The sequence below is a fragment of the Trichoderma camerunense genome (genome assembly GCF_050948025.1).
Source record: "Trichoderma camerunense strain CBS 138272 chromosome Unknown V8C40scaffold_18, whole genome shotgun sequence".
NCBI classification, from domain to species: Eukaryota; Fungi; Ascomycota; class Sordariomycetes; order Hypocreales; family Hypocreaceae; genus Trichoderma; species Trichoderma camerunense.
In genome coordinates, this window is record NW_028145352.1 from 638,892 (window position 1) to 662,618 (window position 23,727).

Below are 23,727 nucleotides of genomic sequence, written 5' to 3' on the forward strand. Positions count from 1 at the left end.
TGGAGATATATCGCTATAATAGCAGATTCTAGATGAGTATCGCTATAGTAGTAGACATTAGAAAAATGTAGCGATGGTAGTTGATGCTAGAGGAATATATCTTTAGTAGCGGATACTGGAGGATAGTGGCGGATACTAGAGGAGAGTAGGAATAGTAGCAGAAAGTACATATAGGTAGTGATAGCAACAGATGGTCAAGAAACTGGGCATCTACTGGCTAATACCAAGTAGTATTTTAGTAGGGAAAAACATGTGGTAGTACATAAAGGCTCTAAGTGTCTCTTGCATCCTGTTGCAGGATTACACGCAGTTGCTGTTGAATGTAACTTCCATTTTCCATCAATAACACTGCACATCCAAAGTACAGGCGTCAATGCCGCTACAAGTACCTATTTGGTGCTAAAGAAAAACAACTGGACGCCCATTGACCTTCCACGTTAGCTAATCCCTGGCCCATGACATAATAAAGCGCCCCACTGGCTTGCTCACCGCGGGGCAGTACTTTTTTTCTTCTTCGGCGCAAGCTGCTTATCCATATCGCATTATCGAGCAGCGCCAAAATAATATTTTTGCAACCTTGAATCGATCCATCGACATCATCCATCCGCCAGTCCATGACTCTCCGGAGGTGACACTCAAGATGCCGTTGATAGACGATGGCTTCGAGGCCCTGCTGGAGCCTTTCTACAACGGCAAGAAGCTGACGGATCCCATCTCGACCAAGGAAGACAAGTTCCAGCTGCTGCCGGCATTCCTCAAGGTTAAAGGTAAGGACTCTCCCTCGCTCTACCAGCCAATCGTTATGACTCTGGTCTGATGCTAACATTTCCAAGGCCTTGTGAAGCAGTACGCACAGCTCTTCCAACCCCATTTAGCCCGTCACGATGGCGTTTGCTGCAGTCTACTAACTCTCGAGCCAGGCACATTGACTCATACAACTTCTTTGTCGAGACCGAGATCAAGGAAATCGTTCGCGCCAATCGCACCATCCGCAGCGATGTCGACAGCAACTTTTGGCTAGAGTATGTTTGAAAACAGCTCCCATCTGTCATCGTCATTGGGCTAATTCAATCATCCAGCTTCACCGATATCCGAGTCGACCAACCTCGCCGACTGGACTACACTGACTCTAAATCCCGAACTGAAGTCACGCCAATGGAATGCCGACTCCGTGACATGACATATGCCGCTCCCATATTTGTCGATATTGCATACATCCGTGACAAGCAGAAGATTGTCCGCAAAAATGTGCCGCTTGGACGGATGCCCGTCATGCTGAAGAGCTGCAAGTGCCGACTTAGCGGAGCGAACAATTCTCAGATGGAGCAGATGAACGAATGTCCCCTGGACCCTGGTGGCTACTTTATCGTCAATGGCACTGAAAAGGTCATTCTGATCCAGGAGCAGCTCAGCAAGAATCGTGTTATTGTCGAAGCCGACGAGAAGAACGGCGTCATATCCGCTTCAGTAACCAGTTCCACCCACGAGCGAAAGTCGAAGACATATGTTACATTAAAAAAGGACAAAATCACCCTCACCCACAATATTCTGGTTGAAGGCATCCCTATCGTCATCATCCTGAAAGCTCTGGGAGGTCTTTCGGACTACGAGATTATGCAGCTTGTGGCGGGTTCGGATGGCCGATATCAGGATGAATTCCTTGTCAATTTTGACGAAGCTGCCAAGGCCGGTATCTTTACGCAACACCAGGCCCTGGAATATATAGGATCGCGCGTCAAAATGGGCTCGAGGAAAGGGCAGTTTGGCGCTCAAGCCCGCCGCAACAATGTCGAAGAGGGACTAGATGCTCTAGCCAATCTTATCATTGCGCATGTCCCCATTGACGGTCTCGATTTCTACCCCAAGGCCATATATGTGGCCATGATGACACGGCGAGTCCTCATGGCCTCCCAGGATCCCAAGTTGGTGGACGACCGAGATTTCGTTGGAAACAAGCGTCTTGAGCTGGCTGGTCAGCTGCTCTCACTCCTCTTTGAAGATCTTTTCAAGAGATTCATGGGAGAAGTGAAGATGTCAATCGACAAGTTTCTTAAAAAGAATAACAGAGCTGTGCCCTTGGACGCTGTTCACATGATTAGCAATCATGCCAATAGCATTGGCTTGGGAATCAACCGGGCTATTCAGTCAGGAAACTGGAGCGTCAAGCGATTCAACATGAACAGAGCCGGCGTCACTCACGTTCTCAGTCGACTCAGTTACATCAGTGCTCTTGGTATGATGACAAGAATTAGTAGTCAGTTTGAGAAGACTCGAAAAGTGAGTGGGCCTCGAGCTCTTCAGCCTTCGCAATGGGGTATGCTTTGCCCCTCCGATACGCCTGAAGGTGAGGCGTGTGGTCTGGTCAAGAACCTTGCTTTGATGACACACATCACAACAAACGTGGATGAAGCACCTGTGATGCGGTGGATTTTCACCCTTGATGTTGGCGTTGAGCCGATTAGGAACTTTTCAGGTGCTGAGATGCACCGCGAAGGTTCCTACATCATTCACGTTAACGGTACACCATTTGCACTTACCAGATATCCCAAAAGATTTACGCATAGATTCCGCACGATGCGTCGCCGCGGCTGGATCTCGCCTTTTGTCGGCATCCACACCAACTCACACTTCAATGCAATCCACATAGCCACCGATGAAGGCCGTATTTGTCGGCCGTACATCATTGTCAAGAACGGCAAGCAGAAGCTCAAGCCAGAACATCTTCGTCTTCTTCAGATGGGTAAAGTCACCTTTGACGACTTCCTGACAAAGGGTATCGTAGAGTACCTGGATGTCAATGAGGAAAACGACGCTCTTATTACCATCTATGAAGACCAAGTAACAATGAGCACAACCCATCTGGAGATTGAGCCGTTCACGATTCTCGGCGCCGTTGCAGGCCTGATCCCCTTCCCGCACCACAACCAATCGCCCCGAAACACCTACCAATGTGCCATGGGTAAACAAGCCATTGGCGCCATTGCACACAACCAGTTCAACCGAATCGATACCCTCCTATATACTCTAGTCTACCCTCAAAGGCCCATGGTCATCACAAAGACTATTCAGCTTATCCATTACGACAAACTCCCTGCTGGCCAAAACGCCACAGTCGTTGTCATGTCATACTCTGGATACGATATCGAAGACGCTCTAGTCTTGAACAAAGCATCCATTGACCGAGGATTTGGGCGCTGTCAGGTTTTCCGTAAATACACGACTGAACTTCAGAAATACCCGAACGGAAGGAGAGAGCGAATAGGCGACCCACTCAATGAGATAGATAATGGCGTCATGCGACGAATTAAGAAGCACGAAGCGTTGGATGATGATGGCCTGGCCATTGTTGGTCAGAGAATTCACTCAGGAGAGGCAATGGTCAAGAAGGAGACACCTCTTGATATGACAACCACGGGTATTGGCCTCGATCGTGGACCCAGCGAGTACCGCGACACCGCAGTTTCATACCGTATCGCTGATCCAGCTTACATCGACAAGGTCATGATCTCGCAGACAGAAAAGGACACGACGGTCATCAAAGTTCAAACGAGACAAACGCGTAGACCCGAACTTGGTGACAAGTTCTCTTCTCGTCACGGACAAAAGGGTGTCGTGGGAATCATCGTCGACCAAGAAGACATGCCATTTGCCGATAGCGGTCTGTGTCCTGATATTATCATGAACCCGCACGGTTTCCCCTCTCGAATGACAGTCGGCAAGCTGCTTGAATGCCTGACTGGCAAAGCATCCATTGTTCACGGCCGCAAAGAGTATGGTTTTGGAGACGCCTTCCGGTCTCATCCCGTTGAGCAAGTAAGCGAGGTCTTGGTTGATCACGGCTTCTCATGGGAAGGCAAGGACTACTTCACATCTGGTATCACTGGAGAGCCGCTCGAGGCGTACATTTTCAACGGCCCAATCTATTACCAGCGTCTGAAGCACATGGTACAGGACAAGATGCACTCTCGTGCCCGTGGTCCTAGAGCTATCTTGACCCGACAACCTACAGAAGGTCGATCACGCGATGGTGGTCTACGTCTGGGAGAGATGGAACGTGATTGTCTGATTGCCTATGGCGCTTCTCAGCTTCTCTTGGAACGACTCATGTTGAGTTCCGATGGAGTCATGATTGACATTTGCCAACAGTGTGGTCTTTTTGGATATCGGGGATACTGTGGCACATGTAAGAGCACAAGAGAGGTGACGAAGATGCAGATGCCGTATGCTGCCAAGCTGCTGGTACAAGAATTAATCAGCATGAATGTTGGAGTACGGCTGCAGCTGGAGGACGAGTTCCCTCATCCTAGCTAGTTAGATAAATAAGAAGAACTTCTGTACTCTTTCATATAGAGTATGGTGTATAAATGATATAAGCAGACTGTACATGTACGCAATAAAACCAAATGAAGAATTCCTCTATTTCTAAACGGCCTGCTTGTGATTCAGATTGGCATTTTTCCTCCTTTTCCTCTTTTTCAAATCATTTCCAGGACAGTGCTATATCACCACAGCTGGTTTTGCTTTATCCTTCTTAACAGATTTCAGCCCCGTCATTGTCACCTCATATTCCGTCGCATTCTCAATGCCCTGCCCCGAAGCAGCCACATGCGGCGCAAACACCACCTTCATCCACCTCTTCCAGGTCTTGAGCGTCGGCGATCCCACATCCACATCGTCGTCCGCAGAAATAGGAGCGGCTATCCTTGTTGGGCGGCCATACACAGGTCGCTTGTAGAGGGCTACGCGACAAGATATCTGCGTAGACCAGACGAGCCCCAAACTCGGGGTTTTCAGAGAGCTGGAGCTGCGGGGGTCGTCGCCCCAGCCGGTGAACCAGCGTTGCTGGTGGTCTAGCGCAAGGGCGGGAGAAGCAGGCTGTTCGTCGTCTGGGAATGAGAAGGAGAAGGGCATGGAGGATGAGGGCGTGCTGGAGAGGTTCGGTATAGTTGATGGAGGGGGCATGCTTCGCGAGGCGAGGGGGCTCTCTAGGTGAGATGGCGACATGCCGCTTCTCATGGCAAGCGGGCGTGGGACGGAGGGCGTGGTGGAGGATGCGAAGCGGTCGGCGACTTGATTTGCTACCACAATGGCAATGTTATGTTTTCGAGCAAGGTCGCGAAGGAGAGCACCTAATCGGATGAGCTCAGCGCTGCGCGTGGCCATGTTAGAGCCATGAGAGCCCTGGCGTTCGAATTCGGCACGATAGTTGGCAGCCACAGAGTCGATGATCATGAGACCAATATCGTGTCTTGATAGAAGCACAGGCACCTGATATTCTAGGATATGGTCCTGAGACTCAAGGTCAGGAGTGACGGCGCTGTGGATGCCATCTAGAGACGCTGGGGTTCCTGCTTCGCTGGCTTCTTGTAGAATCGTATTCCCTTCGAGCACCTGGGCCAGACGCCTAGTTGCGAGTCCAGATTCCGTTGAGATGTAGAGAGCTTGCTTGCCCAGTCCACGAGGAGCGGGGAGTTGTACGGCTAGACATAGTGAGAGGAGAAATTGTGTTTTGCCCACCCCGCTCTCGCCAGTGAATTCTGTGATGTGGCCGACGGGCACACCGCCTCCGAGTGCTTCATCTAATCCATCGTCTAGGGTACTGATAAACTCATCAGAGGTGGTTGATATAGGTTGTTGTGATTGCTTCTCCTCAGTTGAGGAAGACGGCGGTGGTGCAAGCGGCCTGCTAGAAGCAAGGTCGTCCGATAAAGAGGCCTGTATAGCAGCAAGAAAACGCCTCAAGTCGATTATTGGTAGTTGAGTCCGCTTTGCTAAATCTGCCGGGTGTGTAGTGAGAAGGTCGGTAGTTGTGAGGGCGTGTCGTTCGATAGTCGGAATAAGAGCAGCAAAAGCAGAAAGGGGAAAAGAGGGAAGAATGTGGAGGAGGTCCGTCATTTGAATAAAGGCGTCCACGGCATATACTTTAAGCACAAAAACACAAACAACGATTCAAGGCCAGCTGAACCACGCCCTTTGGTGAACAAAATGCAGGGTGGAGGAGAGAGGGTGTAAGATGATAGGGCCGGAGGCTCGTAGCTCAGAGGATTTTGGCACCAGTACTGCAACAACGTTGTGCTATGCTACGCTATTCCATGTCATGTCTTGCATGTGGCGTCCTGAGACAGTTTCCTTTTGTTTTGTGTCTGGCCAGAGCCTTGTTTTGATGCGCTAATGCCGCTCTCGTGCGTGGGTATATAGATTAACGAGGCCGCTACAGCTTTGTGGGTTGGGGGCTCCCGCTGTACCCCAAGCGAGAAGGGCGTAAGGCTGGCCAACACAGATAGATCTTGATTATTGGCTCTTGTGTTTATATCGAGGTGAGTTGTCAACGCCAATGGACTCCTGGCTGAAGTGTTGCTGCTTGATATGGTAACGTGGTGTTTTTTGCGTGAAGCAAACCGCCGTGATGCTTCTTCACGCCTACCCTACACTCTGGCCGGATTCTGCTTAGTCACACGCATAACTGTATGCACAAGTGCGAAGTTCTGACTCGGATCTCGCACAACTTCTCTTGCGTCCTGCATCCGCGCTGGTCGAACGGAGTAACTCAGCTTTTTTACCCCAACCTATTTTCGCCTATTTTCGCGCCTAGTGCAAGCCCGATCCCTGTCCGGGTTCCGCTTTGCAACAATTCGTCGATTCAGCCTCACATCCATTTCTCTCAAGTCTCGGATCGTCGAGCTACCGGTGAGCCTGTAAGGGTCTAGCAGACTAAAAAGTGAGGCGGCTTAACAGTTGAAGCAAGGGTCTCGCTAGCTCGTGACTGATTTGTGAGCTATAGATGGCGGTAAAAAAAGAAAAACAAGAAGATCGCTGGGAAAAAAAACAAGACTACTGCGCCCTTGCGATAGCTCGGCTGGACGGCATACGACTATGAGAGAGCGGCGAGATTTGGCAATTTTGGGTACAGGATGATTGAGGTGAAGACACTGGAATCAGCCGGAAAAATGAAGCATCAATTCCACCGAAATTGCTGTATTTCTGACATCGATGGCAAACCTCCTCAGAATGTCTCACAGAGCTAGCTCTGGAAATCGACACAGAACCCGAGACGCTTCGACCACCACGCAATGGTGCGATGGGTGCGATGGCGCTGCGGCAGATTCTGACAGGGCATCAATCCCACGCTATAATGGGCAGGGCAGCTTAACCCGGCCGTGGCTAGTGCGTGGGCAGCTAAGTTGTTTGTTGGACAGGCTGTGCTGCTGATCGCGCATGTGTTGCCATTACCAGTTGTGCCGGCCCCTCTCATTTCCACAATTGTTCCTCCGTCTTATTCGACAACTATAAAAGCTTGTTCCCGATTTAGACTCGGCGTCGATAGGAGCTCTGGTTCCGCGGTTTGGAGCTTTCCGCGCTTGAGGGGTATGGAAGACGAATGCCCTGATGCGTGGGAGACGCGGTTAGGCATCAAAGTCTGTGCTTAATTTGTCAATGATGGACAAGCGGCTCACGAGGGATTCCGGTGCCGGGCCTCGCGGATGAGGCGACTCTGTGCGCAGCGTCATGGTCCTGCGTTGTTCAAGCGGGGGGCCTGTTGATGCTATGGCTGCATGGCTATCATTGCGATATTGGTTCCTCGCCCACCACTTTGCGGCTGCGGCTGCGCTTGTGGCAAACTATCCAGCAATGGCTTCAGATCTTGTGGCTTGGACTACGGGATGTCAAGCTCTGCTTTAAGTTGTGACGCCCAGGGGACCAACACAACTCGTAGACGAGCGTTGCGATCAACAGCACAAACGAGATGCTCTGATTCTGGCTGGGCGGCAATCATGTTTTGTCACTATCCTGCATGGAGCTGACGCCCTTCCGGCCCCCCTGTCGTTTTGCCTGGCGCACAATGGCCGGGTGGTCTCATGGATCTAGGATCTATTTGCTGTTAGCGTGCTGCTCTCATTCAGCTCCTGCAAGCCACCAATCCGACGAGACGACGTCTTGCGGTGATGGCACCTTTACACACAACACCCATGTCCTCCTACAACCAGTCCTTCGACTAGTAGGCGAGCTAACTTGAGGCTGAATGGAGCGGAGGATGCAGTTGTACCAATGCAAGTACCAGCAAAGCGGCTGGGCAGCTACAATTCATCAAACCGGACGGGGACTATACCTCAGTAGCTCGGGCATATTTTGTGCTTTCTGTGCCTTGGCCCCTTTGTGCTATCACTGGTGCAATAAAACCATTTGGGTGTGCCCCCAAACCAGACCGTCTCCCCTTTCCTCTACTCTGCTCCCTCTTGTCCTCAGTACTCGGTGAAGCCAAGTTTTGAGACACGGCATTGTCAATCCTCCTGTCGAAAAACAGCATCGCGTTGAAGCCTAGCCTAGCCATGATGAACAAGGCAACAAGTGTTTATGCCGCTCTCGCGGCTCTGTTGGCCGCTGCCGATGCTCGCAACTTGAACAAGCTTCCTAGAGCAACTGTTGCTTCGGATTATGCCTTTGATGGCTTCACTCCCAAGCCAACTGATGCTATCAATTTCCCCTTCCATCAGGCTCTTCAGCGCCGAGCTGGCTCATCATCAACATCCAGCCCCGAGGTTGTCTATATTGCCCCTGATGCCACTTGCGGTTACATCTCTGGCCTTGCTGGCGCGGGATATACTTGTGGTGTTTCGGCAACATGTGTTTTCTTCACATCATCGGCTGCTGGTCCGGGACATGTCGCCTGCTGTAACTCGCAGGATTGCAATGCCAGAAACGTTTGCATTGACTACGAGGGCTACTTTAGCCAAAGCAAGTGTAACGATGGCTGCAAGGTCGATACTTTTACTCTCAAGTGGTATGTTTCTCTTGCCTGTTTGTGAACTGCATCTTTGAGTTTTGCTAACATGCTCGTCAACAGCACCAACTCTGCGCTGCCCTACTGCAACACAATTTCCTTCCCTGGAGATATCATGGACGTCTTTTGCAACAATGCTCAGATCACGGAGGTGCAGGCTGCTCTGACCACATACCGTGGAGAGTCTTCCAGGAGGTTCTCGCCTCTCACATTGACGAGCAATTCTCCTGAAAGCACTGCCGCCAATGGCTTTACTTCTTCTTCCACCGATTCATCTCCTTCTAGCACATCAGAGACTGCCCCAGCGACGACAACTCCTGCTCCCTCTAGCGGCGGCGGCGGCGGCGGCTCCAACACTGGTGCCATCGTTGGAGGTGTCGTTGGAGGCGTTGGCGGTCTTGGTCTGATTGGCCTCGCTGCCTTCTTCTTCCTCCGCCGCAAGAAGACCCATTCGGCCGTCCCGCAGGAGCAAACGCCGCAAGTTCCTCCCGCCGTCTACCAGACTCCTCCTCCTGGCATGCAGCAGACACCCCAGGGCCTATACGATCCCAAGTTCGCCGCGGCTACAGGACAATACCCGCAGTACCAGCAGGGATACTACCCAACTCCCGAAGGCCAAACCATCTCTCCCGTCGATCCTCGATACAGCACTGTCACGTCAAGTACCAGCCCGGTCCCATCTGGCGGCTACCCGGCTCCTGGACCCGGAGCTTTCCAGCCCCAGGAGAATGTTATCCACGAGGCTCCGGCGCAGAACTCCGGCGACCACCGCGGCGAGATGCATGAGCTTGCTTAGACACCAGCGATAAGCAAGCGGACATGGTTGACGAAGCTAATACTATACAAGAAGAAAATGCGGGATGAGATGAGGAGCAAGTATATACAAGTTGGCGTTTTGTGGAATTTTGGAACTTTGTCTTTGCATTAAGTGGCCGGAGTTGACTAAAACCCCTGGGTCCCTCTTTAAATACGTTTGTGTTTTTTGCCGCAGAAGGACGTGAGCGGTCTTAATGCTGTTCATTTTTTTGTGATATCATTAATTACATACTTGGCGAGGAATGATTGTCATTTATTATCAGTTGTTGAATCCCGCTATTATTGTGGATATTCTGCCAGTGCATACTTACATACTACGCGGCGACGATCTTTGTTATATACATTGGCAAAAAGATACAGATGAGAATGACGATGAATTTGTGGATACTATTAAGTTATGTGATAGCTTGGGATATCAGTTTCGACAATGCCTTGATCTGTCACTCAATCACTGAAACATGGTGAAATAATCCACTTTATAAGCATTGCTGTTGGGTGGAGTTTTAACGGAGTAGATTTGAGGCTTAGATGTGGATGTACTTTTGGAGTTTTGCGATGACGAGGCAGAGTTATGCCTGTGTTGGCCCTTGTTAGTGAGGCCGGAGCATTGCTTAATACTGGTTTGGGAATGAGATGGGGAGAATGGCTTACAGTGGAGTGATGTCCAAGGCAGAGCCTCTGAGCTACTTGGTTTGGAGAAGCAATGGTGTTCTGATAGTTGAGAGTCTTTGGTCTCATGTCATTTGAGTTTACGGTTGTATACTTCTTTCTCATGGACGGTATGTATGAGCCTGGAGATACAAAGCTATGTGTTTGAGGAAATAAGCCTTACTATTATTGTTGTATATAAGAAGATGTCATTCGCTTTTTGACTTTTATAATACGAGAAATGAGAAGTGTAGGAAAGAGTCCTCAAGTGATATGATGGTATCGTTCGTTGTTGTCTCAGAGATTGGGTAGTCTTGAGGTGTAATGAAACTACTCCTCGAAATACCTTGGAGAAACGCTCATGCTAAGTCTCACATCACCTCGCAAGAGTCGAATAAACAATAAATTAGAAGCATTACTCATGACAGCTATTGTTGATATGCTACATAAGTTACTATCATCCTGCGCCCAATAGAACGTTGGAGAGTAAAAAGTTAGTCGCGATCAACAAATCAGACCAGAAATGCATACAATATGAGCTCCCGAAGCTGATGTAATTCAAGCTGCTAACTTTATAGCTCATCACGGTCCTTTTTGTCCATGCTTGCCACATTTTCGCAGTATGACGAATCAATCATGCTTCGCCTCCATAGCGCAACACCAGCAGCCGCCGCGTATGTTAGATCCTGGGAGACTAGCAACTCCACCTTTGGGCCTGTCATGGCCTCCTTATACCTGTGAATCGGGTCGTTTTGTATACGCGTGATGGCTTGTCTGACGGCGTCCATGAACTTTGGGTTATCCGCGGCCTCACCAGCTACAAGCACTATGGAGTGCTTTCCGAGGGAATAATCACCGCTAAAATCACCGCTGGTGACGTACTCTTCAGCTTAGGATACAAGGTAATCTTCAAGTTTACGCCAAAAGCTCTCTTCATCGCTTGCGTGCTCTTGTTGGTAAAAACCAAGTTCAGGATTGATGGTTCCTAGTCGATTACTCGAAGCTGAAAAGGAGTAGCACGTTGCTTGTTGAAAGGAGGTGTATAGAGAGTGATTTGTGAAGCTAAGCAATATCGTTAGCAGCACATCATTCGTCGAGGTATAGAAGAAAACGATACTTGCCTAACAAAATATACTATTTGGTGCGTAGTTAAAGGCTCAGTTTCGTAGGCCCATGGAGGCTCATCAAATATACTAGGGCCGAAACAACGAAGCTTTGGGCATATCCGGCGCCCGTTGGCAGTGAGAACAGTATTAGTCTCGCCAAGATAGACAGGGTCCATATTCTCAATCGTTACAGGCTTGAGGCCCGCCAGTATGCGCGCCCTTTGCAGTAAACCATCCAATAATCTTTCTTGCTGGTACCAGGCACGCATATATGGCGCAGTAAAGACGACAGTGGCTGGCAGAGGTCCTCCAAGAGTGGCTTCTGATGCAATTCGCAGCGACCTAAGCATCTCGGCGAGGATTATGCCGCCATATGTTGGGCCAAGCCCGGTATATCGATTCAATAATATCAAGATTTCTTCCCATAATAGACTGGATATGGTACGCTCTTCATATTGTTTCAGGTAATCCCCTTTCTCCAACTCGCCTTGCATAAAAGCTCTATATCGTGGGCTCCCCTCGATCTTGGCAAGATTGACAATAGTTCCATTAGGCAGATGTGCGACCGCAGTACTAATCACGTTAGATGGAATGACTTCAAGTCTGAGCAAGAGTCAACGTACCCGTAGGACTGCCCAAGATCAAAGCCGATGGCAGGTCGTGGGTCAACTCCACTGGCCGACGTGAAAGGCAGAATGGCCAGGAGACAAAAAACGGTAGTTAATCGAAGCCTATTAAAGCTGGGTCGATGAGTCATTTGAACCATGGCGAAGCCTTGTTGATTTGCAAAAAACAGAGATTTAATCCAGTGACTGTTTACGTTGCGCGGGGGACGGTGAGTTGGCCAGGTTGAAGTTGCGGCGTGACTCAAAGGAAACGTACCAACAGCCTACATGTACTATAACACCTGCATTCATTATCACGTGGGTAATGAATGTGCTCTGTGCTTAAAAACGTCATCGCTTGATGAAATGGACGCTTTATGATTATTATTTTCTCCATCAAAACATAGATGTGAGGGGAAAAGTCGCCTTTACTGGGTTTGCTGGGGAGTACTACCAAATATGGCGACTATAACAGAGACAGAAACACAGGCATGTAGATACTAGGTAGCTATGTAATGTTAAAGAGTTGGAAGTGCCTTAATTCCTGAAACCTCGCTGGCTTACATACATGTACATGTATAAATAAGCTCTACCGATTAGTATGCATATAAGATGCATTTATTGCAGCTGGAACCCGTTGTCACTACTTATAATTGGCAGAGCAGTACAGTAAATATTGAAAAGCATATATCGTATATCCCTACATGCCTCCTAAATACATAAACATATATTAACACCCAGTCAGTCAACATCGATACAGCAGTCGCAAAAATACAACAGATAAACCCGAGATATAATCTTCTCAAAAGTTATTCTCAATACACAAGCGCGTTCAAGCCCAGCAAGCCTTGCCATACTTGTCAATGTAGTATGGCCTACCCGTCTTAGGGTCAGTCAGGAAAGTCGGCTTTGAAGTCTGGGTATAACCCCCCTGTCCCCCAGTACTCTGAGAAATAGCCTTCCTGTTCATCCATCGCGGTTGTGAGCCCACGTACTGAGCATTACATTCTCTGCCTTTGTAGTCGACGAAATAGTATGTTCCCGAAGAATGCTTCCGCAGGGAACAAAGCTCAGGCTGGCCTTGGCGTTGGTAATATGTCTGTTTCTGGGCGTTGGAAAAGACCAAGACGATACGATAGGGGTTTGAGGTTCTGTAGCCTGTGCTTTTCTCTGTCGACTGAATATCCTTGCCTTTGGCATCACACTGATGGTACTCCTCATCTTGGCCAATGTAGTAGTATCCACCATAGTCATCTCTGTAGACTTGCTTGGTCCATGTGCGGCCAGATGAACCGCCGCCGTCTCTACCCTCATCGTCATTGTCTCGACGAGGCTCTGGCCTTTTTAATGGGTTTAAAGGCTGGACTTTGAACATCTTCTGGTAATGTTCCAGGGCCTCCCCCAAATCAGGCGCCGAGGTACCCCAATCAATGATAGTGCCATCTATTGGAAGCTTTGCCCCGCCTGCCCCAACTAGGATACATGTTTGGTAGTGTTGTTGAACCAAACGGCAGCCAACATGATAAGTGTGCTTCGAAGCAGATCGGGTTTCGCCGTGAGCGGCTTCCCACTGAACCCCCCAGGCGGTAAGTGAAATGTAGTTTGGGTTTGCATACTCTAGGTATAGGAGAAAGTCTTTTCTGTCAGTTTTAGAGAGTACGAAAGTCTCTGGGCGTGAGGCCTTGGGCATGTTGACGGCGTAATAGATTTGAGAGAAGGTGTGGTGGTATTTTCTTTGATTGAGGATGTTTTATTCGTCTTCAAAAGCAAATGCGAGAGGCACAACTCAAGGCATTTTATATCCATCCCAAGTATCATAAATTTAGTAGCCATCTGCCTTGTCGTTTCAGTTGACAAGGTTGAACCCGAATTGGCCATGATGTTAGCCATGATATTGACCATGATGTTGGCCATGATGTTGGCCAACAGGTTGAACAGAGGGCTGAGAAAGCGTCAAAGGGAGGCAGCCAGTCGCCAAGGTGCTTATTTTAGGTTAGCAGAACAGTGCCTGCTCGTAAATGGGGCTTAGACTTACACGGCTGTAGCGAATCCCTCAGCCTTGTGTTGGTGATGAACATGAGGCTGTTGGTGATGAACATTATGGTGTTGGTGATATACATTATGGTGTTGGCCACAAACTCAGGGCTTAGCGGCTGTGGCTGTGGCGAACATTACGCGATTGGCTGATTGGCTTTTAGCGCGCGTTCGCACTAAGCGCCAGCATTGTTGTAGGCGCTTGCTGTGTCGGGTCCTGCCCGTACATATATCATCCATAACCTGGTAATGTTTCATGTGGCAACAGCCAACACAACTGGCAACAACAGCTCACATCTTTTTGCTTCTTTTCTCACTGCATACGTTGCGCATCTTAGACATCTGATTTTTCGTCATCATGTCTACAGAAACAGTTCAAGACATGTGAGGAATACTTGATGGGCTACAAAATAATTACCGCCGCTAACCTAGTGATTAGGTCCGACGAGGTCATCCCTATACCATACGTCGCAGGCGCCTCTCTACGCCTTGAAATCACCCAAAACTACCAAGACTTACCCTTAACCCGAGTGACTACGGCATCCATTACTAGGGTACTCGATATCACCATGTCTTCGGTGATGTGCGTTACTATTACCCTGGACTCAGGCCAAGACGTTCAGGCAGTCCTGAAACTGTACGATCGTCGGTTCGGTGTCGATCTTCGCGACTACAGAATGGTGCATCTGCCTCTTACAACTAAAAGGGAAGCGTTGTTTGAGTCCTTTGTAAGGCGAAACGCTATTGGCCCTTTTCTCACACAGCTAGCCAAAGACCAGGAAGGGAGACTTCTGCCTATTAAACCGCATCACCACCTCGACGACGAGAACGTCGAGGGCAATGAAAAGTACGAAGCAGCTCTGTGGAAAGATTGTGATGACATGTTTCACTGCGAGACTAAGGCCTATGAGTTGCTGAAAGATCTTCAAGGTGCCGGAGTACCACGTTTGCTGGCCACCGTCCGCCTAGCAGACACAAGCTCTATCATACCGTCGGATCTCATCGACGGACCTGATGCCAAGTACTGGGACGTTAATGGCATTCTCCTCCAGTACATTCCTGGAATTAATCTGATCAATCTCGACAGCTCATCAATAGACGTCAAGGAATGGCCGATCTTGGTACAGCGTTCTGTGGATTTGGTTCACAAAATCAACGAATACGGCGTGGTTATGATGGACTGTTCCACACGCAACGTGATTGTGGATCAAGAGTCGCATCAACCTTTTGTTATCGATTTCGCGCAGTGTTGGTTCAAGGATGAAATGAAATTGTGGGAGCCCAGCAACGAACAGGACGATGAGGACGATGAAGACGATGAGGAGGAAGAGAGTGAGGAGAAAGTGGCTAAAAATGAAGAAGATGAAGGAAAAGAGATTGAGGAGAGAGAGAATGAAAGGAAAGCGAACGAAGAGAAGGAGAGCGAGGAAAAAGAGACTAAAGAGAAAGAAGATGAAGAGAAAGAGGGCGAAGAGAAGGAGGACGAAGAGAAAAAGGACGAAGAGAAAAAGGACGAAGAAAAGGAGGATGATGACAGCGAAATTGACCTAGAAGATGAGTACTGGTATCGAGTAAGGTCTACAGACAATCCTGGTGCTATCGGATATGTTATGAGAACGCGACTACAGAGAGAAAAGGGTGTCAAGATCAAGGTCCAATTCCCAGATATCTATGAGAGACCTCTAGAATAAGATAATCAAGGAAGTAGCTATTCAGCACTCCAAGTTGACTATCTGGAACCCCTGCGACCACTTGAAGTTTGAGTATCGAATTGATGTGAAAGAAAGCTGTTTACCGTGTTTGCTGCTACGGGATTTTAGCTGCTAGTACGTAAGTAAAAGTGAATGTAGTATATACCTCATTCTTTAAGTACCTGTCACTTCTACAGTTATTTACTGTTACAGCTACATTTCTCTAGTATCTTCCGCTATAGCCATAAGTGTCTAGTACTCGGTATTATTTTCAGGTTGCACCACGGAGTGTTAGACAGCACAGTTGGGGGCCATGTTGAACACATGTAGGCAACCCCTCTCCCCCGACTGTAACAAAGAGGAGATGGGGAGGGACCAGTAGACGGGATTGCACATATACAATGCTCCTCTAAGCCGCCACAAGGCATAAATTCTAGCTCAACGTGAGTCACCGCTCTCGGTCCAACGTGAAACTTGAAAGCCTTTACAGCCAACGCAAAGCCAAGTAGAACATGACAGAAACGTGTGGCGCAGCAGGGAGGACCAAGGCAAATCTTGTCCTACCCTTGGCGGCTGCCTGAAGTGATTGTGTGTGTAAGTCATTGTATCGATTGCCTCACTCTGATCAAAGCCAAGGACTCAAAGGGGCCCCATTCTCATGAGCATTAAAAACTGCCAGTTCGCACTTTTTCAGGGTTTCCATCGACCTTCACTTGTATTTATACCTGGTATTGTACTACTAAAGTCATTTCAACGGTTACGCTTTTGAAACTTCAGCTCAGTTTGATAAAATATCTTTGGTGTTGTAGAAGGCAAAGACAAAATTGGCCTACTTGAGCCTCCAGAATCTCTTCTTGTATAAAGACAAAATGCCGAACGTGTACAAGAAAGGCAGCGGGCTCAGTCTTGACGATGGCGCTACTGCAACCAATCCCTCTGGGCTTCTTACTCCTCCAAGGACCCCTTCCCCTACGCCAGATACGGCTACGAAAATTGATCAGCAGGCAACAAAAAAGATCGATCTAAGCGTGCTGAAATATCGACTCAATCTCCAGGAAGGGCGATGCGGATGCCTTACCCAACAGGGGAAGCCCTTAAAATGCCCACGCCGAAAGAGAATAGGACGAAGGTGGATAGCTTGATAGAATCGATGGTGGCTTTGACTCAGTCGTCTATGGAACTCGAAGACAGGCTAAGAAAGTTGGCTGAGCTAGTTCACTGCCATTTTCATCCCTATGAAAGACATATAGAAGATCGCGTTGAGAAATGGACATCTATCTTCCCTACTGGAGATGCTAAGCCATCTATACCTCTGGAGAAGCGGATCACAATTGCTCTACGTCGCGATTACGCCCATTGCAGTAACCGTTATTGCATAGGGAAGACATTGAAGCAGGAGGATTGCCGTTCGAAGCTTGATGGACAAACGATGCAAAATTACACCAAGACTATTGATGAGATTATCCAGTCGGTAGCTTGCTTTGATGATACTAAAGTTGAGTATCTTCTCAAAGTCCTCGCATGTAATGGGCTTTGTGATCACCACCAATATCAGTCATCTAAACATATCGAGCTATGGACTTCAAGACTCGTGGAGATTCGCAGCACATACCAAGCAAAAACTAAGCAATTGGCTAATAGCGGCTGTACTCTGGATGACTCTGATATGTCTGGCACAACTTCACAACCAGAAATAGTTCAAAGGCTAATGCTCAAAAATAGCACTAAACATGATCTTGAAAAGCGAGTCGACTCAACACCTATTGACTTGGCATTACCTCCACCAGACCAATACTGGCCCAAAGCCTCTGATGAGAGTCCTTTCAAAATAATCAAGAGAAGGGATAGCCCTCAAGACCCAAAATCTTCGTACAAAGAGATCAAAGCTAGCGCGATGCGTCCTTTGGAAAAGAAGTCGGGTGACCTAAAGAAGGGATTCATCTATCTTTATACGGTTAAAGGAAACGAGAGATTTGTCAAAATCGGATACACTACTCGCAATCCAGCAACACGGCATGAAGAGTGGAAGTTGAGCTGCAATAGAGAACCCAAGTCGCTCTATGAGAGCTCAATAGTCCCAAATGCCCGCCGTATCGAGGCCTTGTGCCATGCCGAGTTGGACTATTGTCGGACAAGAGTCTATTGTACCGGCTGTTCGATACAGCATATTGAATGGTTTGAAATGACGCCTAATGATGCTATTTCGGTTATCCAGAAATGGTCAAAATGGATGGAATCTAACCCATATACTGAGACATCGCCAGAATCCGGTGTCAAGTGGGCATTAAAAGCAGAAGAGGTGAAGAAGCTTGATGATATCGATACATTCATGGAGGATTTAGCGTTTCGATTTGACAAATGAGTCGAAGGATGAAGCACTGATGTTGCATTGGTGGCTCGGATAAGGAAAGAAATTGGGTACAGTACTATGGGTCAATCGATCAAAAACTGTAGGAAAGCAGATGATAACTACATATATAGCGACCTATCATCAATTGGTAGCTGATTGACTTGGCAACTCGAGTTTATATGTTTTCAATCCTTGCGTGTTCTACTATTGCAGTTTAGAGTCTTGCGATAGCCTACATCGCTGTTTATGAACGGCATGTTTCATTTACTACAATATCCCTCCAGGGTGTACTTAAGGACATTGTTTTTGAGAACATTCCCTGTAATCTGGTTGATAAAGCACAATTAAAGCTGTATATTTAGATTGATAGATTCTGCAATTTAAGTCTTATGTTCCCTCCTCCGATGGCTTCAAAGGGACGCCTGATATAGAAGAAGGACCTCGTTTGAGACTACATGTACGGTACGGGGAATTAGTGGGCATGTAACTAGAGAAATATAGATATGATACCAGTTACTGGGGAAATATAGATATGACAGCAGTTACTGGAGAAATATAAATACAATAGCAGTTACTAGAGATATATAGCTATAGGGATAGATAAATACTGAGATAACAGGCGTATAATTGAATGCATGGGTATTCCAATATTTCTTAGTCCCGATTTTTCTGTCCTCCGCTGGCTGTGATAGCAAGAACTTCCACTTGAAGATTCCATGTAATTCAGCTAAACCTGATGGGAAAAAAATTTGTACATTTAACAGACTGGAATCTTCATTTTGGTTATGTCGGAGCCTAAGCTAACCTTTGCAGTTATTTACGAAACTTATTTGCGAAACAGAAAACCGTATCAATATGATGGCAACCGGACCGAAAGTCCAGCCGAAGATTCGCAGTAATTAGTTACTAAAAAGAAACGAAACTACCTGCTAATTCCGTGAATGGGTGAGTGCTACTGCACAGTGATGAGTGGAGGGGCGCGGGCCGAATTCAGCTTCTCTAATTGCCGAGGCGATACGGCCGATGATGCCGGTATTCGAGATTGTTGCGGATGCGGGGAGAATGGAAGCATCTATGCAGGAACCATAGTCGGATGAAGCCCTAGTCCATTGCAACGTCACAGCGCCGCCACATCGCAATGTGTTTCTTCTCTTGTGCCTAGTAAGAAGAGTACGTAGCATGCGGCAGTGATCCTCTCAAGGGCACATTCCACTCATCACCTGATATATGTACGTGATCATTACTTTTTCGTTGACAGACATGAGCCGTGCCCATATGTGTATAAGTGAGTATTTAGTTTAGCAGCTGTCAAAGTCAGGTGCTATGAAACAAGGCCGTTCATTCATCTTCAAAGCATACATCGCGGCTCGCCTTTTGGGAGTCCTCGTTTGTATGCGATGTCCATGAGAAGAGACAAATATCACACAACTGCCGTTAGAGTACTGGGTTAGTCCCATCTATGCTGCAGCTAGAACGCCGGAAGCGGTCCAATCGCCTTTGTTTGAGGGTTGCCTAGTTGAGGCTAGAAACTGTGGAGGTAGCATGTTAAACCCTGCAGCGACATATATGTACAGTTCTATAAGTGAAAAGCTGACGCTCTCCCGGATCGCCCAAACGAGCCATCCGCTCTTAGTCTAATAGAGCATCAATCCGCAATTCCAGCGTTCTTGGTAGTAAATGAGAGCTTGTAGTAAATGAGAGGTTAATAGATTTGCTACTAGCCGAAGTCGCCTGATGTCTTTTGAGCAGCCATACTGCCCTTTTCAGGCCATATATTCCGCGCTAGATGGATCATAAGAGTTCCAAGTTCTTCTTTGGGCTTGGCCCAACTCATGCGCCCGTCCGCTATGAAGTCTCGAAACCGTAATTTGTCATGTGCTCTAAATGAAGCAAAGTGAATACGGACCAATAGTAATGAAAAAGATCGACCCTAATGATAACTCGAATGGATTAGCTTTCAAGGGTTACATATAACTAAAACACGCTTGCTCTCCACCTTATACGCCTAGTTTATGTTATATACGCTTGCTTGACATTTTATGCGTTTCCTTTTTGTTAGATGCAATGGAATTAAGGGCCTCGATGAGATATCATTTTGCGCTTATATCGACATTGGACAGGAGAAACTTGCCGAGAATGAGACTCACATAGATACACAAACCGTTGTCCCTCATATTCCGCCCACTCTTTTGATGTGGTGATATAGCTAAATGAAGGCGCATCTAAGAGGGGCTGCCATATCAAAATAGATTAGTAGACGGAGAGCTTTTCGGCAGTATAGTCATGCTATATTGAAGGATTCATCGCCTAGTCGCTCGCGATGTAACATGGGGTCATTCTTCAAGCCATCATTTGCACTTTCTTTAGCAGATTTAGGAAGGACGCAGAACGGCATCCTATCCGCATCGTGAAGGCTAACTGGTGTTTCTGAATCCAGTTCGTTTTTTGCATCACGGTCTTCTTGTTTATATATAATGGCTTCTCTTTCATTGTCTTGTCCAATATATTACTCTGCAGACATGAGCTCCAGTTCATGCCCTTACTGTCAACTACAAAGATTAAAGTCGTCATCTATTTCAAGGTAGTGACCTCCGGGTAGAAGTCCTCAGTATTGAGGCAACCATCAACTGGGTTCTAGCAAGATGAAGGCCCTTAGTGTTTTCGTCTTTGGTGCTGCCGCCATTGTCCTCTCAGGACGTTCCGTAGCCACCAACTTCTTGAATCATAGCCAGTTGCTTTCCGGATTTGAAGACCCCAACTGGTTCGAGCAGAACATTCCGTTTCTTGATGTCCCCAATTCACAGATTCAAGCCGTCTACTACTACCGTTGGCAGACTTACAAGGAGCATCTTACCTACACCGGTGCCCAGTATGGCTATATGCTCAGCGAGTTTTTAACGCCAGTCTCTTATGGTGCGCCGTACGGAGGCGTCGTAGCCGCTGCAGGACATCACATCATCGAAGGGCGGTGGCTTCGGGATCAGAGATATGTTAAAGATAATATTAATTACTGGTTGGCTGGCCCTGGCACGTTCCCTAAGCCGCAAACTGATACTTACAATCTCGACACCTCCGACTGGGCCCACGAATATAGCTTCTGGGTAGCCACCGCCGTGTGGCGCCATTATCTTGTAACTGGAGATCGGGATTTCGCCATCGGTCAGTTGGATAATCTTGTCAAACAATACAGAGGTTGGGACAACCACTTCAACCAGAGCCTCGGGCTTTACTGGCAAGTCCCTGTCTGGGATGCCAGCGAATGCACAGCCGCATCCTATCAGACCAGCGATCCTTATCACGGCGGTGCTGGATATAGACCTACCATTAACGGATATCAGTATGGAGATGCTCGTGCTATCGCGTCTTTGGCCACCTTGAAGGGAGACACGGCCTTGGCTTCTGAGTATACAAGCCGAGCCAGCGCTCTGCAGACGGCAATGCAGAATACTCTCTGGGACAGCTCGCGTCAGTTCTTCATGCATCGGCAACGGGACAACAATCCCTCGGGAGCGCTGCTTACTACTCGGGAGATTATGGGTTACTTTCCGTGGATGTTCGATATGCCACAAGCTTCTGGCATCGCCGCCTTCTCCCAGCTGAAGGATTCTCAGGGCTTTGCGGCTACGTACGGACCTACCACTACGGAACGACGAAGCCAATGGTATATGTATCAAGGCGCAAACTGTCTTCAATGGGATGGCCCATCATGGCCATACGCCACCGCGCAGGTTCTCACTGCTGTGGAAAATGTGCTCCATGACTATCCCGCGCAGTCATACATTACATCGACCGATTACTATAACCTTCTTGTTGGTTACGCTGCAACCCAATATAAGAATGGAATCCCCTATGTTGCCGAAGCTCATGATCCCGACGCAAACCAGTGGATGTATGACACTTATAACCATAGTGAAGACTATAATCATTCTACCTTCATCGACAATGTCATCGCCGGACTCCTTGGCCTACGTGGGCAATCCAATGATACTCTAACGGTTGATCCTCTCGTGCCGTCCTCATGGGATTACTTTGCTTTGGAGAATGTTGAATACCACGGACATCAGGTGACAGTCATCTGGGATAAGTCTGGCTCGCGCTACAACCAGGGTTCTGGCTTAAGAGTTTTTGTTGACGGCACCCTCGCTGGCACTCGTTCTACTATCGGTTTACTCACTGTCAATGTCGGCAGTGCAGTGATCCAAACCATCAGCTCACAGGTCAACATCGCCGCCAACACCCAGAAGTTCTCATCAGGTTCAACGCCATTCGCATCCTACACCTCGCAGTACGACGATGTCTGGAGGGCTGTCGACGGCATCGTATTCCGCACTGCCGTGCCCCAGAACAGCCGCTGGACTTCATATCAGAGCCCCAACGCTCAGGACTATTTCGGCGTGGACCTTCGACGGTCGCAGGCAGTTTCCAACGTTCGTCTATATTTCTACACCGACGGCGGCGGTGTGAAGCTGCCGTCGAGCTATGATCTCCAGTATCTCTCTGGTAGCACCTGGATCACAGTCCCCGGTCAGCAGCGGAGTACAGCCTCTTCGGCGTCAAACACACTGACTCAGATCACCTTCCCGACAATCACCACCTCGCAACTGCGTGTCGTGGCCCCCAACCCTGGTGGCGGATCGGGCTGGGGTCTCTCCGAGTTTGAAGTGTGGACCGCAGCCGTCTTCCAGATTCAGAATCTGAACAGCGGCAAGCTCATGGGCGTCCAGAACGCGTCCAAGACCAATGGCTCTTACATTCAGCAATATGAAGACAACGGCACCCGGGATCATCTATGGCAGTTTGTCAAGGCGCCTGGAGGCTGGTACAAGATCCAGAACCTCAACAGCGGGCTCCTGCTGGCCGTCGAAGGGCAGTCAACGTCCAACAGTGCGCGACTTCAGCAGTTGCAAGACGATGGAACGGACAACCAGCTTTGGCGAGTACAGTCAAATAGTGGAGGGCAATATTTGATAAAAAATAAGAATAGCGGGCTGGTGGTTGGAGTTGATGGCGAGTCCACGGCTAATAGCGCCAACGTTGTCCAGTTCCAGGATAACGGGACCAACGACCATTTATGGAGCTTACTTGCGGCTGTTCCTGCTAGTTGAGATTCAATTTCAGTCTTGGGTTGATATGCTGCAATGTCTGGGTCAGGTGAACATGGATTGTAGCCAATGACTGCGTGTTGCAGCTTAATGTATGTTTTGTCTATAGAAATTATATCTATCATCCAATTGAGAGGTCCAATGAAGACGTAACAAAGGAAAGTTTTTGTCTATCGCATGATATTAGGTAAAGATCGTATCACACAAATGAAAGGAAAGGAAAAGTATAACTAATGATAGTATGATGTTGAGTGTTGACATATTTTCGTATAAAATCCTGCGTTTTGGCTTGTGCCTCAATGAGCGTAGTTGTATCTGGAGAAAGGTAATTATGCCGCTGGACGCAGTCGTGGTAATCTGGAAGCAGGGGCATTTGACTGAACTTTCTTTGGTGTCTTGGATGGAATCTTGGAGCGAGCTTGGGAAGCATTAATCTCCAATGCAGGTACGCTGTTGTTGTCCATAGTCATGAGAGGAGGCCGTCTGCTTTGAGAGGGAGTAGGAGTGGCGCTGCGTTGTATGTTACTGGGGTTGGCCGTATTTGGTCCTGGAGGTCGGCTGTATCCTGGGCCACGATGGCTATTTCTAATGGGTTG

General features: G+C 48.2%; 8 protein-coding genes across 8 annotated transcripts; 5 read left to right on the forward strand and 3 right to left on the reverse strand.

Moving 5' to 3' along the window:
• The first annotated feature begins 532 nt into the window (after positions 1–532).
• V8C40DRAFT_254128 (DNA-directed RNA polymerase III core subunit RET1) lies at positions 533–4,419 on the forward strand. Its single transcript, XM_083217755.1, has 4 exons — positions 533–767; positions 834–846; positions 921–1,022; positions 1,080–4,419. The coding sequence occupies exons 1-4, from the start codon at positions 641–643 to the stop codon at positions 4,309–4,311; spliced, it is 3,474 nt and encodes a 1,157-aa protein (XP_083069581.1). The 5' UTR covers positions 533–640; the 3' UTR covers positions 4,312–4,419.
• On the reverse strand, positions 4,405–6,392 carry V8C40DRAFT_81218 (protein RAD57). The gene has a single exon (XM_083223461.1). It carries the CDS (start codon positions 5,893–5,895, stop codon positions 4,498–4,500), a length of 1,398 nt encoding a protein of 465 aa, XP_083069582.1. The 5' UTR covers positions 5,896–6,392; the 3' UTR covers positions 4,405–4,497.
• A 1,673-nt stretch (positions 6,393–8,065) lies between these two features.
• Positions 8,066–9,596, forward strand: V8C40DRAFT_81231 (uncharacterized protein). Its single transcript, XM_083223462.1, has 2 exons — positions 8,066–8,779; positions 8,843–9,596. Exons 1-2 carry the CDS (start codon positions 8,328–8,330, stop codon positions 9,573–9,575), a joined length of 1,185 nt encoding a protein of 394 aa, XP_083069583.1. The 5' UTR covers positions 8,066–8,327; the 3' UTR covers positions 9,576–9,596.
• A 1,398-nt stretch (positions 9,597–10,994) lies between these two features.
• On the reverse strand, positions 10,995–12,204 carry V8C40DRAFT_81246 (uncharacterized protein). The gene is made up of 3 exons (XM_083223463.1): positions 11,973–12,204; positions 11,365–11,922; positions 10,995–11,305 (listed from the first exon to the last, which is right to left on the reverse strand). The coding sequence occupies exons 1-3, from the start codon at positions 12,113–12,115 to the stop codon at positions 11,134–11,136; spliced, it is 873 nt and encodes a 290-aa protein (XP_083069584.1). The 5' UTR covers positions 12,116–12,204; the 3' UTR covers positions 10,995–11,133.
• Positions 12,205–12,546: 342 nt separating this feature from the next.
• Positions 12,547–14,051, reverse strand: V8C40DRAFT_254135 (uncharacterized protein). The gene has a single exon (XM_083217756.1). It carries the CDS (start codon positions 13,642–13,644, stop codon positions 12,787–12,789), a length of 858 nt encoding a protein of 285 aa, XP_083069585.1. The 5' UTR covers positions 13,645–14,051; the 3' UTR covers positions 12,547–12,786.
• A 188-nt stretch (positions 14,052–14,239) lies between these two features.
• On the forward strand, positions 14,240–15,752 carry V8C40DRAFT_254137 (uncharacterized protein). Its single transcript, XM_083217757.1, is given in 3 exon segments — positions 14,240–14,372; positions 14,428–15,492; positions 15,508–15,752. The coding sequence occupies 3 exon segments, from the start codon at positions 14,347–14,349 to the stop codon at positions 15,677–15,679; spliced, it is 1,263 nt and encodes a 420-aa protein (XP_083069586.1). The 5' UTR covers positions 14,240–14,346; the 3' UTR covers positions 15,680–15,752.
• A 796-nt stretch (positions 15,753–16,548) lies between these two features.
• V8C40DRAFT_277059 (GIY-YIG nuclease family protein) lies at positions 16,549–18,041 on the forward strand (the record flags this gene model as incomplete). Its single annotated transcript, XM_083220924.1, has 2 exons — positions 16,549–16,707; positions 16,797–18,041. The coding sequence occupies 2 exons, from the start codon at positions 16,549–16,551 to the stop codon at positions 18,039–18,041; spliced, it is 1,404 nt and encodes a 467-aa protein (XP_083069587.1).
• A 2,512-nt stretch (positions 18,042–20,553) lies between these two features.
• V8C40DRAFT_282011 (Six-hairpin glycosidase-like protein) lies at positions 20,554–23,189 on the forward strand. Its single transcript, XM_083221715.1, has one exon. It carries the CDS (start codon positions 20,672–20,674, stop codon positions 23,132–23,134), a length of 2,463 nt encoding a protein of 820 aa, XP_083069588.1. The 5' UTR covers positions 20,554–20,671; the 3' UTR covers positions 23,135–23,189.
• Positions 23,190–23,727: the final 538 nt, after the last annotated feature.

Coding starts and splice junctions, on each gene's coding strand:
- V8C40DRAFT_81231 (XM_083223462.1), top strand. CDS start 8,328: ATGATGAACAAGGCAACAAGTGTTTATGCCGCTCTCGCGGCTCTGTTG. Junction 8,780..8,842: donor GATACTTTTACTCTCAAGTG/GTATGTTTCTCT, acceptor GCTCGTCAACAG/CACCAACTCTGCGCTGCCCT.
- V8C40DRAFT_282011 (XM_083221715.1), top strand. CDS start 20,672: ATGAAGGCCCTTAGTGTTTTCGTCTTTGGTGCTGCCGCCATTGTCCTC.
- V8C40DRAFT_81218 (XM_083223461.1), bottom strand. CDS start 5,895: ATGACGGACCTCCTCCACATTCTTCCCTCTTTTCCCCTTTCTGCTTTT.
- V8C40DRAFT_254135 (XM_083217756.1), bottom strand. CDS start 13,644: ATGCCCAAGGCCTCACGCCCAGAGACTTTCGTACTCTCTAAAACTGAC.
- V8C40DRAFT_254128 (XM_083217755.1), top strand. CDS start 641: ATGCCGTTGATAGACGATGGCTTCGAGGCCCTGCTGGAGCCTTTCTAC. Junction 1,023..1,079: donor GACAGCAACTTTTGGCTAGA/GTATGTTTGAAA, acceptor TCAATCATCCAG/CTTCACCGATATCCGAGTCG.
- V8C40DRAFT_254137 (XM_083217757.1), top strand. CDS start 14,347: ATGTCTACAGAAACAGTTCAAGACAT. Junction 14,373..14,427: donor ACAGAAACAGTTCAAGACAT/GTGAGGAATACT, acceptor CCTAGTGATTAG/GTCCGACGAGGTCATCCCTA.
- V8C40DRAFT_81246 (XM_083223463.1), bottom strand. CDS start 12,115: ATGGTTCAAATGACTCATCGACCCAGCTTTAATAGGCTTCGATTAACT. Junction 11,923..11,972: donor GATCTTGGGCAGTCCTACGG/GTACGTTGACTC, acceptor TAACGTGATTAG/TACTGCGGTCGCACATCTGC. Junction 11,306..11,364: donor CAAATAGTATATTTTGTTAG/GCAAGTATCGTT, acceptor GATATTGCTTAG/CTTCACAAATCACTCTCTAT.